This window comes from Medicago sativa, chromosome 1 (assembly GCF_051527215.1).
Source record: "Medicago sativa cultivar Bolivia chromosome 1, Bolivia_mono, whole genome shotgun sequence".
Classification (NCBI taxonomy): domain Eukaryota; kingdom Viridiplantae; phylum Streptophyta; class Magnoliopsida; order Fabales; family Fabaceae; genus Medicago; species Medicago sativa.
In genome coordinates, this window is record NC_140749.1 from 52,218,396 (window position 1) to 52,231,338 (window position 12,943).

At 32.4% G+C, this 12,943-nt stretch overlaps 1 protein-coding gene across 1 annotated transcript; it reads left to right on the plus strand.

Moving 5' to 3' along the window:
* The first annotated feature begins 2,273 nt into the window (after nucleotides 1-2,273).
* Nucleotides 2,274-5,444, plus strand: LOC146955245 (peroxidase A2-like). Its single transcript, XM_085720835.1, has 4 exons — nucleotides 2,274-2,535; nucleotides 2,653-2,847; nucleotides 2,957-3,122; nucleotides 4,770-5,444. The coding sequence occupies exons 1-4, from the start codon at nucleotides 2,329-2,331 to the stop codon at nucleotides 5,186-5,188; spliced, it is 987 nt and encodes a 328-aa protein (XP_085576961.1). The 5' UTR covers nucleotides 2,274-2,328; the 3' UTR covers nucleotides 5,189-5,444.
* The last annotated feature ends 7,499 nt before the right edge of the window (nucleotides 5,445-12,943 follow it).

Genomic DNA, 12,943 nt, shown 5'->3' on the forward strand with positions numbered 1-12,943 from the left:
AATTTTTTTCCTTTGAATTTTCAAATAGTAGAAAAACAAGAAGGCCATTTTAATAACATAAGATTGTAACGAAGAAAAATAGCATTAGATAAAGGCTTTGTTTGCGAGTTGGGTTTCGGAGGGGAAGGGAGGGGAAGGAAAGGCTTATGGAGAGGTAAACCCTTGTTTGGGAGTTTTAAAAAAATAGAGAAAGGTTTTGGGGGGTTTTGAAGGGATTCATATGTCCAATTTTAAAGTTCCCCCAAATTGGGGGGTTTTGGGGGTTAAACATACAAATTGACAATTTTGTCCTCATAATAATTCAAAATTTTAATTATAATTTGCAAGATAAATTACAAAGTATAACATAATGTATTGATTTTAAGAGAAAAATGGTAAAATAGTAAAATTATCACATAAACCCTTCATCTCCTTTCCTTGTTGGTTTCTTTAACTCCCAAACAAGGGGAAAACTTTCCCTCCTTTCTCCCTTCCCTTCCTTCCCCTCCTAAGCCTTTCCTTCCCCTTCCCTCAAAACTTGCAAACAAAGCCAAGTATTTTGAAAAACCACCAAACCAGTTACTGTCAAGCCTTTAATTAAACCTCTATGCAAATAGCAACTTGATCACTTCTACTAGCTCCATATGTGTTTAAAACAAATTCCCTCGTTTCTTAATTGATTGGTCAATCTTGTAGTCCACCCTGGCAGTTTGTCTTACTAGATGGATATTATTATTTTTCTTTATTTTCAATATATCTTTGTTATTAAAAAAGAGGAATTATAATTGTACACATTTATTTTTTCTACACTCATTTAACACTTCAATTTTTTTTCTCTCTCTCTCTCTCTCTCTCTCTCTTTTTATCGGATCACCAACCTATCATATTACTCTCTTTGTTTCCAACTCTCTAGTAGTAGATAGGTTTTGGGTGTTTAAAAATTATATTCCATTAAAAAAATGGGTCTTGATTTGAAGATTAACAGAAATTGACAGTTTACTCCCCACCTTTTTGGAAAGATATATAAATTGAAAGGCTTACATTTTGATTTTCAATAATTTAGGTTGCTAATTTTGTCAAAAAAAAAAATAATTTAGGTTGCTAATGTTTTGAAAATATTATGAGGAGGTGCTATTTGAAATATTTACTAATATAGTAATAATAATTGCATTTGTCAATGTGTCACTGCATTCATTAGACAAACTCTTAGCCACTTAATATTAATTACGATGAAAGCTCTTGGTAACATGCCATCCTAGAACACTTGTTAAGTTGAAATTTTGTTTTGAAAAACTAATATTTGAACTTTTCAAGAAATTGAAATGCATCCTTATGTGAGGATTATTTTAATTTTAATTTTATTTTTCTTTTCTTTTTTATTTTACAGGGTTAGGTTTATGTCCCCCACATTTTTATTTTTATTTTTTCATAAATGAATTTGGATACTTAGTTAAAAAAAATGCAATTTCTAATACAATTTTCTATATTTAAGTTCATTAACAAATGTTTTACGGAAAGATGTTAACATTTGCATGTATATTTTTGGTATATTAACGTATCCACCAAATATATTTTTCCTAGAAAAAAACAATTATAATTTATAATATTTGAACACCCTCTAATTTTCTTACATCCATTCAACACATCATTTTCTTTATATCTATCTATTTCTATCTTATTATCATGGGTTAACTAAGTAAATGGTCCCTATAAATATTCATAATTTCATTTTTAGTTCCTACAAAATAAAATCGCATTTTTTAGTCCCTGTAAAAAACTTTGTCAGCATTTTTAGTTCCTGTAAAATTTTCCTTCAACAATTTTAGTCCCTGTAAAGATTTTACTTCAGCATTTTCGGTCCATAAAATGCTAAAGGAAAATATCACAGGGACTAAAAAGTGTGATTTTATTTTGTAGGGACTAAAAACAAAATTCTAAATATTTATAGGGATCATTTACTTAATTAACCCTATTATCATGTATCTATCGCTTCTAACACACCGGCCTCTCATATATCTATCTCTTAATTGTGGTATCTAACAAACATTTTCCTAACTTATTAGGATATGTTGACCTTCAACTACTAGACAGTGAAGTGTCAATCTCTATGATTTTCATATTTTGTCCTAGAGACAAACTATACCCACTACATGTTATGAAACTTCCTACATCTTTGACATTGTATTAGGTAATAACTTGTGAATAATTTATCCTAAAGAAAGTTCTTAAAGTAATAAAAATAATTGACGCGCTTTCATTATCTATATATATGTGCATATATCACCTTGATATGAATCACTAAGCAAATAATATTAATACCTTTAAGTAAAAAAAATACTAAAATCAATCATGCTTTCTTCAACTATACAAGCTATCATTTTCTTTTCGTTAATCCTTCTTTATCCTTCAAATGGACAATTGAATGCAACTTTCTATTCTAACACATGCCCTAATGTGTCATCCATTGTGAGAAATGCTGTTCAACAAGCTCTACAATCTGATTCACGAATTGGTGCAAGCTTAACTCGCCTTCATTTTCATGATTGCTTTGTCAATGTAAATTTCATACAACTTCATTTTATTTTATTTTATTTTGTTTTCTTCAAGAATATTATCCTTCTTATATTTTTATTTATTTAGAGGACTAATTAATAAATCGTATTCGTTCATTAGGGGTGTGACGCGTCGATTTTGTTAGACCAAGGAGGAAACATCACACAAAGCGAGAAAAGCGCAGCTCCAAATGTTAATTCCATTCGTGGATTCGGTGTGGTTGACACCATCAAAAGCTCTCTTGAAAGTTCATGCTCTGGCATTGTATCTTGCGCTGATATTCTTGCCCTTGCAGCAGAATCTTCTGTGTCCTTGGTAATTACTTTGAAATTTCATTTTTTTTTCCCTCTAATTTTCTAACTATATGTTAATTATTTCATTTATTTGGAGTTAAATGACATTTAATTAAGAGTGAAAATTGCAGTCAGGGGGTCCTTCATGGAATGTACTACTTGGAAGAAGAGATGGTTTAACAGCAAATCAAGGTGGTGCGAATAGCTCCATTCCCTCTCCATTTGAGAGCCTAGCCAATGTTACATCTAAATTCTCTGCAGTTAACCTTGACACTACTGATATGGTTGCATTGTCAGGTAACAATATATGATATACAATAGTAACTTTTTCTATTTAATCTTTAAATGGTAGATCAGACAATATTTTGATCCATGAGATTTTAAAATTATATCAATAAATAAAAAAAAATGTCCATCACATTAGTCAGTTTGAATGGACCAATTATTACTTAAAATTGTTCAAGAAGATTTAGATTTTAAATCATTGTAATTTAGGAACTAAAATGATTAACTCTATATTAATTATTTGTGAATTTGCTGATATACTCAATTTTTTAGTAGACTGTCGATTGAAATTTAGACATGGTCAACCCATATTGACTCATGATTTGATGAATTTCACTTTAATTTCATCTAATAATAGAGCATGTGGTCTTTTTTACGTATAATAGAACATGTATTCAAAAGTAGGGTTAAGTAAGTTTTTAATCCCTACAAAGTTACAAGCTTTTAAATTTAGTCCTTATAAAAAATTTATTTACTTTTAGTCACTATTTTCATTTTAGAAGGACTATTTTGGAGGACTAAAATTTCCATTTTTTGTAAAAGGTTGGGTTAAATATGTTTTTGTTCCCTAAAAATATGTCAACTTTTCATTTTAGTCCTTCAAAAAAAAAATTCTTCAACTTTTATTCCCCCAAAAATTTGTCATCTTCACTTTTGATCCCTCTTTTAAAGTAAATTCATATGTATAATTTATTTTTTTAATAAACTTTTGCATAAAATATTTCTTTCAAAAAAATAAAAATAAACTTTTGCAGAAAAATTTATAATATTATAAGAATCTATCCCAAAAAAATTAGAATTTTTTAACAAAACATGAATTAAATATGAATTTTTATATTTTTTACGGTTGAAAATTCATATTTAATTTTATATTTTGTTAAAAAATTCTATTTTTTTGGAAAGATTTTTACAATATTCTACACATTTCTGCATAATTTCGTTAAAAAATACAAAATTTAACTTAAAATTAGGGACCAAAAGTAGTGATTGAAAATTTTATAGGGACTAAAAGTTGAAGAAATTTTTTAGAGAGACTAAAAAGAAAAATTGGTATATTTATAGGGAGCAAAAACATATTTAACTCTAAAAAGTTTTGAAAATAAAGACTATTCTTACATACTATTAAAATTTTATAAAGATTAAACTTGAAAACTCCTAATTTTGTAGGAACTTAAAACATGTTTAACTCTAAAAATATGGGAGTGCACATGCATTGTTTTGTAATTTCGGTTCATTTCTATTATATTTTGACTAATGATGATTACTACTTTTTTCTGACCTCGCTTTCAAAACTTTGATTAAGAAATAATATATGTAATTTTCATTAACAGAAAAAAGTGATATTTTTATACCTATAAGTAAAGACAAATGATTATATCGCTTTCAAAACTTTGATTAAGAAATAATATATGTAAATTTCATAAACAGAAAAAAGTGATATTTTTATACCTATAAGTAAAGACAAATGATTATATAAAAGAAAAAGTCATCAATTTGTTTTTTGTAAAACATATAAAAAATTATACAATTAGTACCTAGTTTTTTTTTTTTTTTTTGACAAGATAATTAGTACCTAGTTGACTAGTTCTAATATATACCAAGTCTTTTTCTTGACAAGCACACAAACTAATGATTAATTGAAATGTATGGAATTTATAGGTGCACACACATTTGGACGTGCTCAATGCCAATTTTTCTCCCAAAGACTATTCAACTTCAGTGGTACTGGAAGCCCAGATCCAACCCTAAACACAACCTATTTAGCAACACTTCAACAAAATTGTCCCCAAAATGGAAACGGATTTACTTTGAACAACTTAGACCCATCAACTCAAGATACATTCGACAACAATTACTTCACTAATCTTCTAACCAAAATGGGTCTTCTCCAAACGGACCAACACCTTTTTTCTACCAATGGTTCTTCTACTATCTCAATTGTTAACAGCTTTGCCAACAACCAAACAGCATTTTTTAACCAATTTGCTCAATCAATGATTAATATGGGTAATATTAGCCCCTTAACGGGTACTCAAGGAGAAATCAGAATTGATTGTAAGAAAGTCAATGGAAGTTGATGAGAGAAAACAAAGAAATAATTAAGAGCATTATACATTTATATGGTTAAAAAATGGCCCAGATTTAATGGCACGGTGCCATTAATGGCACCAAAGTGCTACCGTACCAAGTTTTTTTTTTAAATCTTGATGTTGTTTAATTATCATTTCCATCAAAATGTACTATAGTTTTGTCTTTAAAGTTTTTGTGTACGTTAATGTTGGACTTCGAATTTGTTAAGAAATTAATATATGTGGTTCCTTTTTGTGTAAGTAAGTTACTAGTATATTGTCCGCAAGTTGCATGGGTAGGATTGACAATGACTAATTAACGTAAAGTGATACAAGTTAAAAGTGTTTATCAAATGCGGTTTTATAAAAAAGTGGCAAGAATTAATAAACAACACAACACATTTTACAAAAAAGCACAAAGGTTTACCGCAACACACAAAGTATTACAATATCAAAGTGTTTATATGAATTAGGTATGAATCAAAATCAACAGTATTCATATTAGTTTCAACATGTCCGGTCTTCTAAAAAAACAAAAACCAAGAATACAACACACAACTAAGCAACAACACTTAAGTGAATAAAAAACAAAAACAACAAAGCATATATATAATTCATAGAATTTATATATTGCACCATTATGAGGTAAAGCAATACAACAATGAAAACACCATTGTGAAGTACCAAGCATTTATTGTTATTACATATCGACAATTAATAGACGATCATCTCCAGCAATACTTCCCACAACAAACAGCTATATTTTTTTGAAAACTTTTTCGTACACAACATTAGTGGTCAAAGTCGACGGTTGCCCATTATAATCAATTATTAATATCTTTAAACCCCCACCTAGTTTTCACACGAGACACAACTGCGTACAACTGACTGTGAGTAAAAACATGTCGTGAAAGATAAAGTCCAACATTAGACAATGTTTGTCCTTGACTTTTGGTAATCGTCATTGCAAAACATAAACATAATGAAGATTGCCTTCTTTGAAAAGTAATTGTTACGTTTGCATCTCAGGGAATTAAATTCATCCGAGAGATATAAACCCTTTTACCACTATGAGGTCCATTAACAACATGGGCACAAAACACATTTCACCAACGAAACAATTGTCAACCATGTACCATTTCAAAGTCGAGACAATACATCAAAGTTTGTAAGTAACATAAAGGAACACCAACTTTCAATCACAATTTATGGTTTGACATACTAGAACATTTAAAATCATTTATAAACTCAGTAGTAATCCATCGACAATTAATCCTGACATCTTCATCTCACTTGCAAATAGTATCACAACTCATACACTCCCTTTCTTCTTCAGGTATTAAATTAATAACAAAATCATTGACCTTTTCAACTATTTCAAATATAGGAGCTAGAATAACCAATCTTGGAAAAATGATGAATCTTGCATATTGCAATAAACTTGTGTATGTTGATTCGACAATATAAAAAAATGATTTCCATAACTTTTCACGCAAAGATCACTAGAAATTTCAATCAAGGCCTCACCATCATTTACTTCTCCTAATTTACTGTCATAAATATCAAGAATCTACTTGGCAAATACTTTCAATGACTCTATTTCATCACTATTAGAGGAAAAATGTTACTGCATATTTTTTGTTAGCTTCAGAACTTTGCAACCTCGCCATAACAAAGAACAATTGATGGCAACATGAACAATATCAGCACAACCACCTTTAGGAACAACATGTAGTATTTACCGAAAATCTCCAAACATTGTAGTTTTTTCATCGAATGGAAAATGGAAAGCACCTTCAATTACTTTGTTCATTATATCACGCAAAGTGCGATCAAAAGACTGAATAGCCAACTATTAATCATTAAAGCCTCTTTGAAATTAATCAAATTGGTCATGGCCAACAACTCCACCTTCATACTACCTTTTTCAATCCTACAACACGACCCTTCAACTAATATAAAAGCAATTGAAAATTGTGAATGAGTAGACCTTCCACAAGGGAGAAGTAAAGCTGAAATTCCATTTGATGCAACATTAAGAACAATCTTACCTTCTGAACGCAATTGAAATGAAAGAGCATTCCAAAGAAAAGTCTTGTCGGTACCACCAATGTCATCAACAATAAACATACGACCTAAATTATTATCAACTACATTTACAATCTGATGATATACCACCAATAGCTCCTCATTCATATTCACAAATAGCTCATTATATTTTAAAAACATTTTAAATGAATCGTAAGACAATTCATTAGCACATAATATATTATTGAATGCCGCAATAACAGGAGAAACTATCATAGGCATACAATCAAATTCTTAAAGTGATTTACCATTTGCGATTAAAAGTTTATCAATTTCTATCAAGCAAAATTGTCTCAAAACATCATCAGGAATAACCAAATATGTGAAATATTATTACAAATTAATGTGAATTAATGATTTTGTTAATTAACTTATTATATATTAAAAAATGTCTAGAGAGATAAAGAGAGCGCGGTCTGGAGAGAGTGTGTGGCGGCTATCCCCACTACCACCGGGACAACCACGTCGGCATTCACCTTCGCCGGAAGCAAGGTACTATATGGGGGAAGGGGGCCAAGCAGGGTGCCACTATATGGGTAGGGGATAGGGGAGAGTGGTCCGACGTGAGACCGCGAAAGGGGAAAGCGCAGGAACAGGTAAATAGTCAACGGGACAGGCTCTGGGAGGATCATGTTATACCCTAATTTTGGACCTAAAAATACCAACTCAATTCTTCTTTTCTTGCATTTCAAGCCATTTGATATGTCTCTGATCAATTACATCTTTCTCTGCATTTTATTTCAATGTTATTTGCAAAATTCACATGCAAGGGTATTTTAGTCATTTCCTATGTCAAAATTTCCTCCAGTCTTTTAAAATTTTGTTTGAGTCCTTTCAAGGAGTTTGAATAAGTCTCTGTCTCATTCTATGTCAAAGTCCATCTCAAAAAATTGCATTTGAAGTCATTTTGAGTCAGTTTTGCCCCTAGGGGCATTTTAGTCTTTTCAAGTGTCAAAGCTCTGTTTAAACCCTTAAATTTGTCTCTGAGTCTGTTAATTTTGTGTGTATAAGTTCTTGCTTTAGTATCTTGTTAAAAATCCATTTTTAAGTTGCATCTGAGTCATTTTCAGTCGTTCTAACCCTAGGGGTATTTTGGTCATTTCACACGAAATTTCGGCAGAGAGAGGTTACTTTAAAGTACCTCATTTAGGCCATTGGTTCATTTTAGTCCGTTTTGTCAATTTTAGTCGTTTCACTTTACGTTTATTTCAAATTACGTCTTTTAATTCAATTTTATTATGTTTTTTTTCATTTTTGTCCTAGAAATTTCTAAATTTGCATTTAAGTCCTTCTCTTAAGTTTTAGATTTTACTCTTAAGTCCTTTTTTATTATTTTCAAGTCTTTTCTCCTTTTTTTCTTTTTAGTCCTTTTTGAGTCATTTTACAGTTAGGTCCTTTTGTCCAAAGTTTTGCAGTCTGGTCCTTTTTATTATTTGCAGGGCAGTCCTTCAAAGTTTCAAAATTGCAAAAGAGCCCAAAGTCCAAAACAAGCCAAGGCCGAGCCATTTCAAGTCCATATCCAGGTGTCCAATTCCTATTGGTCCAGTAATACACTTGGCAGCCTATAAAAGGCTCCAATCATTGCCATGCCACTCAGATTTTTACAACTCAACAAACACCAATTCGATTCTCTTTCCAGAATCAAGAGGATCAAACCCAGAAATTCCACAAGAAAACGATGAAGGTTTGAAGAACCTTCAAACCCTAACCGTTTTTCCAGCACCACAATCCATCCAAACTCTCTCAAATTCACATCAATCTTCATCAATTCACAACAAAATCATACCAATTTCATCATCAGAAAGTGAAATTCAATAACAATATCCAAAATCAGTTCAAAGAAAGAGGTTTTGTCTCGCAGTTCTCAGAGATTCAGTTCGAATCTTCATCATCGAACGCAAGGCTCTGCAATTCCAACACCGAATCATCCAAGAGACGAAACGGTGTGATCACAGAGACAAAGAAGTGAGAAGAGAGGGAATCGAAGAAAGAACCAGTGGAATCACAGAGACGAAGAGTGAGAAGACGAAGAAACTTCGATTTATTTTCGAAGTTTCGACCAAAATATACCTCAGAAACGAAGAAGAAGCTTCAACGTCTTTCTTCTTGGTTTGTATCTCCATTTTTCAACAGGTATACTCAAGAACCTCCTCGTTTTCTAATTTCAATCATCATCGAAGGTTTGAATACGTGAATAAACGGTGAATCAGAGTGAACATGTTGAAAAGATTTGAAAAGATTGAAGACCGAACCCTAAAAATGAAAATCATGAAGATTCACCGTTTATTCTTCGAATTAAAGCATAGATTCATCATCAGTATGAAAAATGAGTCAAGATAGGGTTTAATTTCAAAGAAATCAGAAGAAATTTTTGAAACCCTAGGTTGTAGATTCAAGTATAGATCTGTTCAAATCCAGGCCAGTTCTCAAAAAATCAGTTTCGAAATCATAAAGAGGAGAGAAAGAGCTTCAAGATGATGTGTTTAGTTTTTAGATCGGAGTTGGTTGAAGCTCCGACGCGGCGGCGCCACCATGGGCCACCACGTCGGAGAAAGGATGCCTCGTCGGAGAAGAGAGAGCCATTTGCAGACTCTCTCTCTCTAGTCTGTGTTTTAGAGAGAGAAGTGGAGAGGGGAAATGAACCTGAACCGGTTCAAGGCCTTATATAGGCCAACAAACCGGTTCAACCCATGGTTCAACCCTGACCCGCCTCTTAAGGCCCAATTCCATGCCTGTATGCTTGATTTGCTATGCGCCCCCCCCCCCCCATTTCTGCATATCCTTGCTATTTTCTTGCTATTTACACCCCCTGCCTATCCAAATTTGTTCATAAAATTTCCTAAAAATTCATGAGTGCTTCTTGATAATTTTGTGACCTTTTAGTGTTAATTTTACATAATAAAAACTGGTAAAAGATAATGTGGTGGTTCTCTTGCTATTTTTGTGATATTTTGTGCTAAAAATGAATGAAAATTTGCTTGATTTTTATCCCAATTTCTTGATGAACATTTGTGACCTATGCCACTTACTTTTATGGAGTTTTAGCCACTGTTTGTGTTTGATATTGTTGCATAATTGTGAATCTTGGTAGGTTACTTAGTTTACAAGTTACTTGTGTAAATAAATAATGTAAATGTGCCTAAGTTTGCTTCTAAAATGTAAAGTTAGTCATGTTGCCTTAATTCCCATTCCAAAATCAGATTCTAAACCTTTAAAAATGTGTTGGAATGTGAGGATTATAAGTCATATGAGTCTTGCACTTTATGAGCAAATTTTAGTCATGTTTGCACTCATTTTGCCTTTACTTTGGGTTATTTTCTATGCTTTGTGCTATAGTGTCTTTCTTGCTCTATTTCTTGTGATATTATCATGTGTTACTAACCATTTCATTTCATGTCTCATATTCTCCATAAGCATTCCCATTTCATTCCATATCTCATCTCTTTTTCCACTTTAATTTCTTGCACTTTAAGTTTCAATCTCATGCAAAAATTAGAATGTAAGGATTTAGGAGTTCTTGTAATATTTTACCTTCATGTCATTTTAATTCTTGCAAGACCATAGAATGTAACTAGGGCATGATGTAATAAGGACAATGGACTCTAATAATGTACACCGACACAAGCACCGACACATGCACACACACCACTTTAGGAATATGACTAGAATATGCATGTTTAGATGTATGTTTAGGATTGTATGTTTAGATGAATGCCTAGGCTTTATACTTAGAAAAATCAATTTACCAAAAAATTTGAACAAACTTCACTCAAACCATTTTCTTAATAAACTTTGGGATCAAAATCCCATTGCATTTTCTCTTTTATTTTCTTAATCAAAATCTTAATGAATCTTAACCATACTTAGACCTTTTTGCAAATGACTAATCAAACCTCACCTTTTCTTAAATTCTCATGCCTTTAAGGCCTCTCTCTCTCATTCTTAAAAAATTCCAATTTTCAAACTTAAAATCAACCAACAAAAACAAAAACATTTTTGGAAGAGAACTACGGTGGATTTGATCCCTTAAAAGGGTACGTAGGCAAGGAACAAAATTCCTTCAATTCAACTAAAATAGAAATTCAAACACATTCTTCTCCCTCCAATTCTTCACTCAGTAAACTCTTAGGTTTAAATAAACACTTTCAAAATAGCATTTAAAAATAAAGCGCGCGCGTAGAAATTAAAGACGGTTCCTATATGATACTATAGTCGTTATGGGTGCCTAACACCTTCCCGTAGCAAAAACAACTCCCGGACCTCGATTCTCAAGGGTTTTTCTTATTTTTCCCTTCCCAAGAAAAAATGAGATATCACCGGTTAAAAAGGTTCAAACGTAATCAATGTTTGACGCCCGAAAACCAAGATAAAACAGATCATCGGCATGGAGGTTCAAGGGAGAGGCGGCAAGGGCAGTCTAGGGTTAGGGCATGGTATAATTCTGCAATTCAGTACGACTCAGAGGAAGACTATGAATATAATGACCAGGAGGCAACACACGACGGTAGGGTTATTATTCAGTATCCACGGCCAGGCAGGGTTTAGAATCGCGATGGGTTAAGGTATGAGGACGTCAACATTTTGCAACCGCGATCGCGGTCCAGACACTGTGAGAAAGTGTGAACAATGTAACGCCCTACTTCTATTAAAGCGATAAAACACGGGAATATAACATATATTCAAGAAATAGACGCTACGTCTAACAAAATTCAAACAAACAACATGCATATATATATATATATATATATATATATATATAATATCTCAACAGTCGCAGCGGAACAAGTCATATATATCCAACATATATACATGCCATGGTCAATACATCCTCAACATAAAATCCACCAAGTCCCGACAAAAGGGCAAGTCTCAAATAAGCAAAAACAGAATCCAAGAATAACATAAGGACACCACACCCTAATCAGAGCCTAAACCTATGACTCCAACCGATAACGGAGAAAGCTCCCGCTATCCAAGCACTCACCAGAAAGCAACTACTCCTGCACAACGTCTACCCATCCATACAGACAAGTAGGCGGCAAAAACCACTGGGGGTAAGCATTACATTAATCATAATCAATAAATAATAGATTGCCATAGACAAAATTAATTCAATTCTCAGATAGTTACATGAACAGTTAGCTCCTATAATAACATTCTTACAACAAGCCCAAGCAATCACATCTAGCACTCATCAAGCACGTTCATCACCAACAAACATCCTTCACATAACACAACAAAATGTCATTTCAATATGTAATGCGCCTATACTCGACACATATATGCATGTGGTACCAAATCTCCTCAAGGTCGTTACCCATGATGCAACAAAAACATCATATGTAAGAGTCAATCTCCTCTTACCATTCACCTATGTAAAAGTCCATCTCCTTTTACTTTTCAACATATGACTCAATGTGATCATGATGCATGGACATACAACAACGAACCGATAATACACAGCTTCACACAACAACTATCAACGACAATGTAAAAGTACACCTCCAATTACATTGACTAGGTCAACAACATTGCATTATCAAGTATTCATTGTCCACACATTCAGCAATCACATTTCAAATAAGAGTCATCATCATAGATCAACATACATCAACATCAACTCACAACCTTTCCATATACATCAACATCATACATCAACATCAACTCACAACATTT

Bases quoted from the DNA above. Each gene is read 5' to 3' on its own strand.
- LOC146955245 (XM_085720835.1), top strand. From the start codon at position 2,329: ATGCTTTCTTCAACTATACAAGCTATCATTTTCTTTTCGTTAATCCTT. The intron at 2,536-2,652 runs GTAAATTTCATA...TTCGTTCATTAG, and splicing joins TTCATGATTGCTTTGTCAAT to GGGTGTGACGCGTCGATTTT. The intron at 2,848-2,956 runs GTAATTACTTTG...TGAAAATTGCAG, and splicing joins CAGAATCTTCTGTGTCCTTG to TCAGGGGGTCCTTCATGGAA.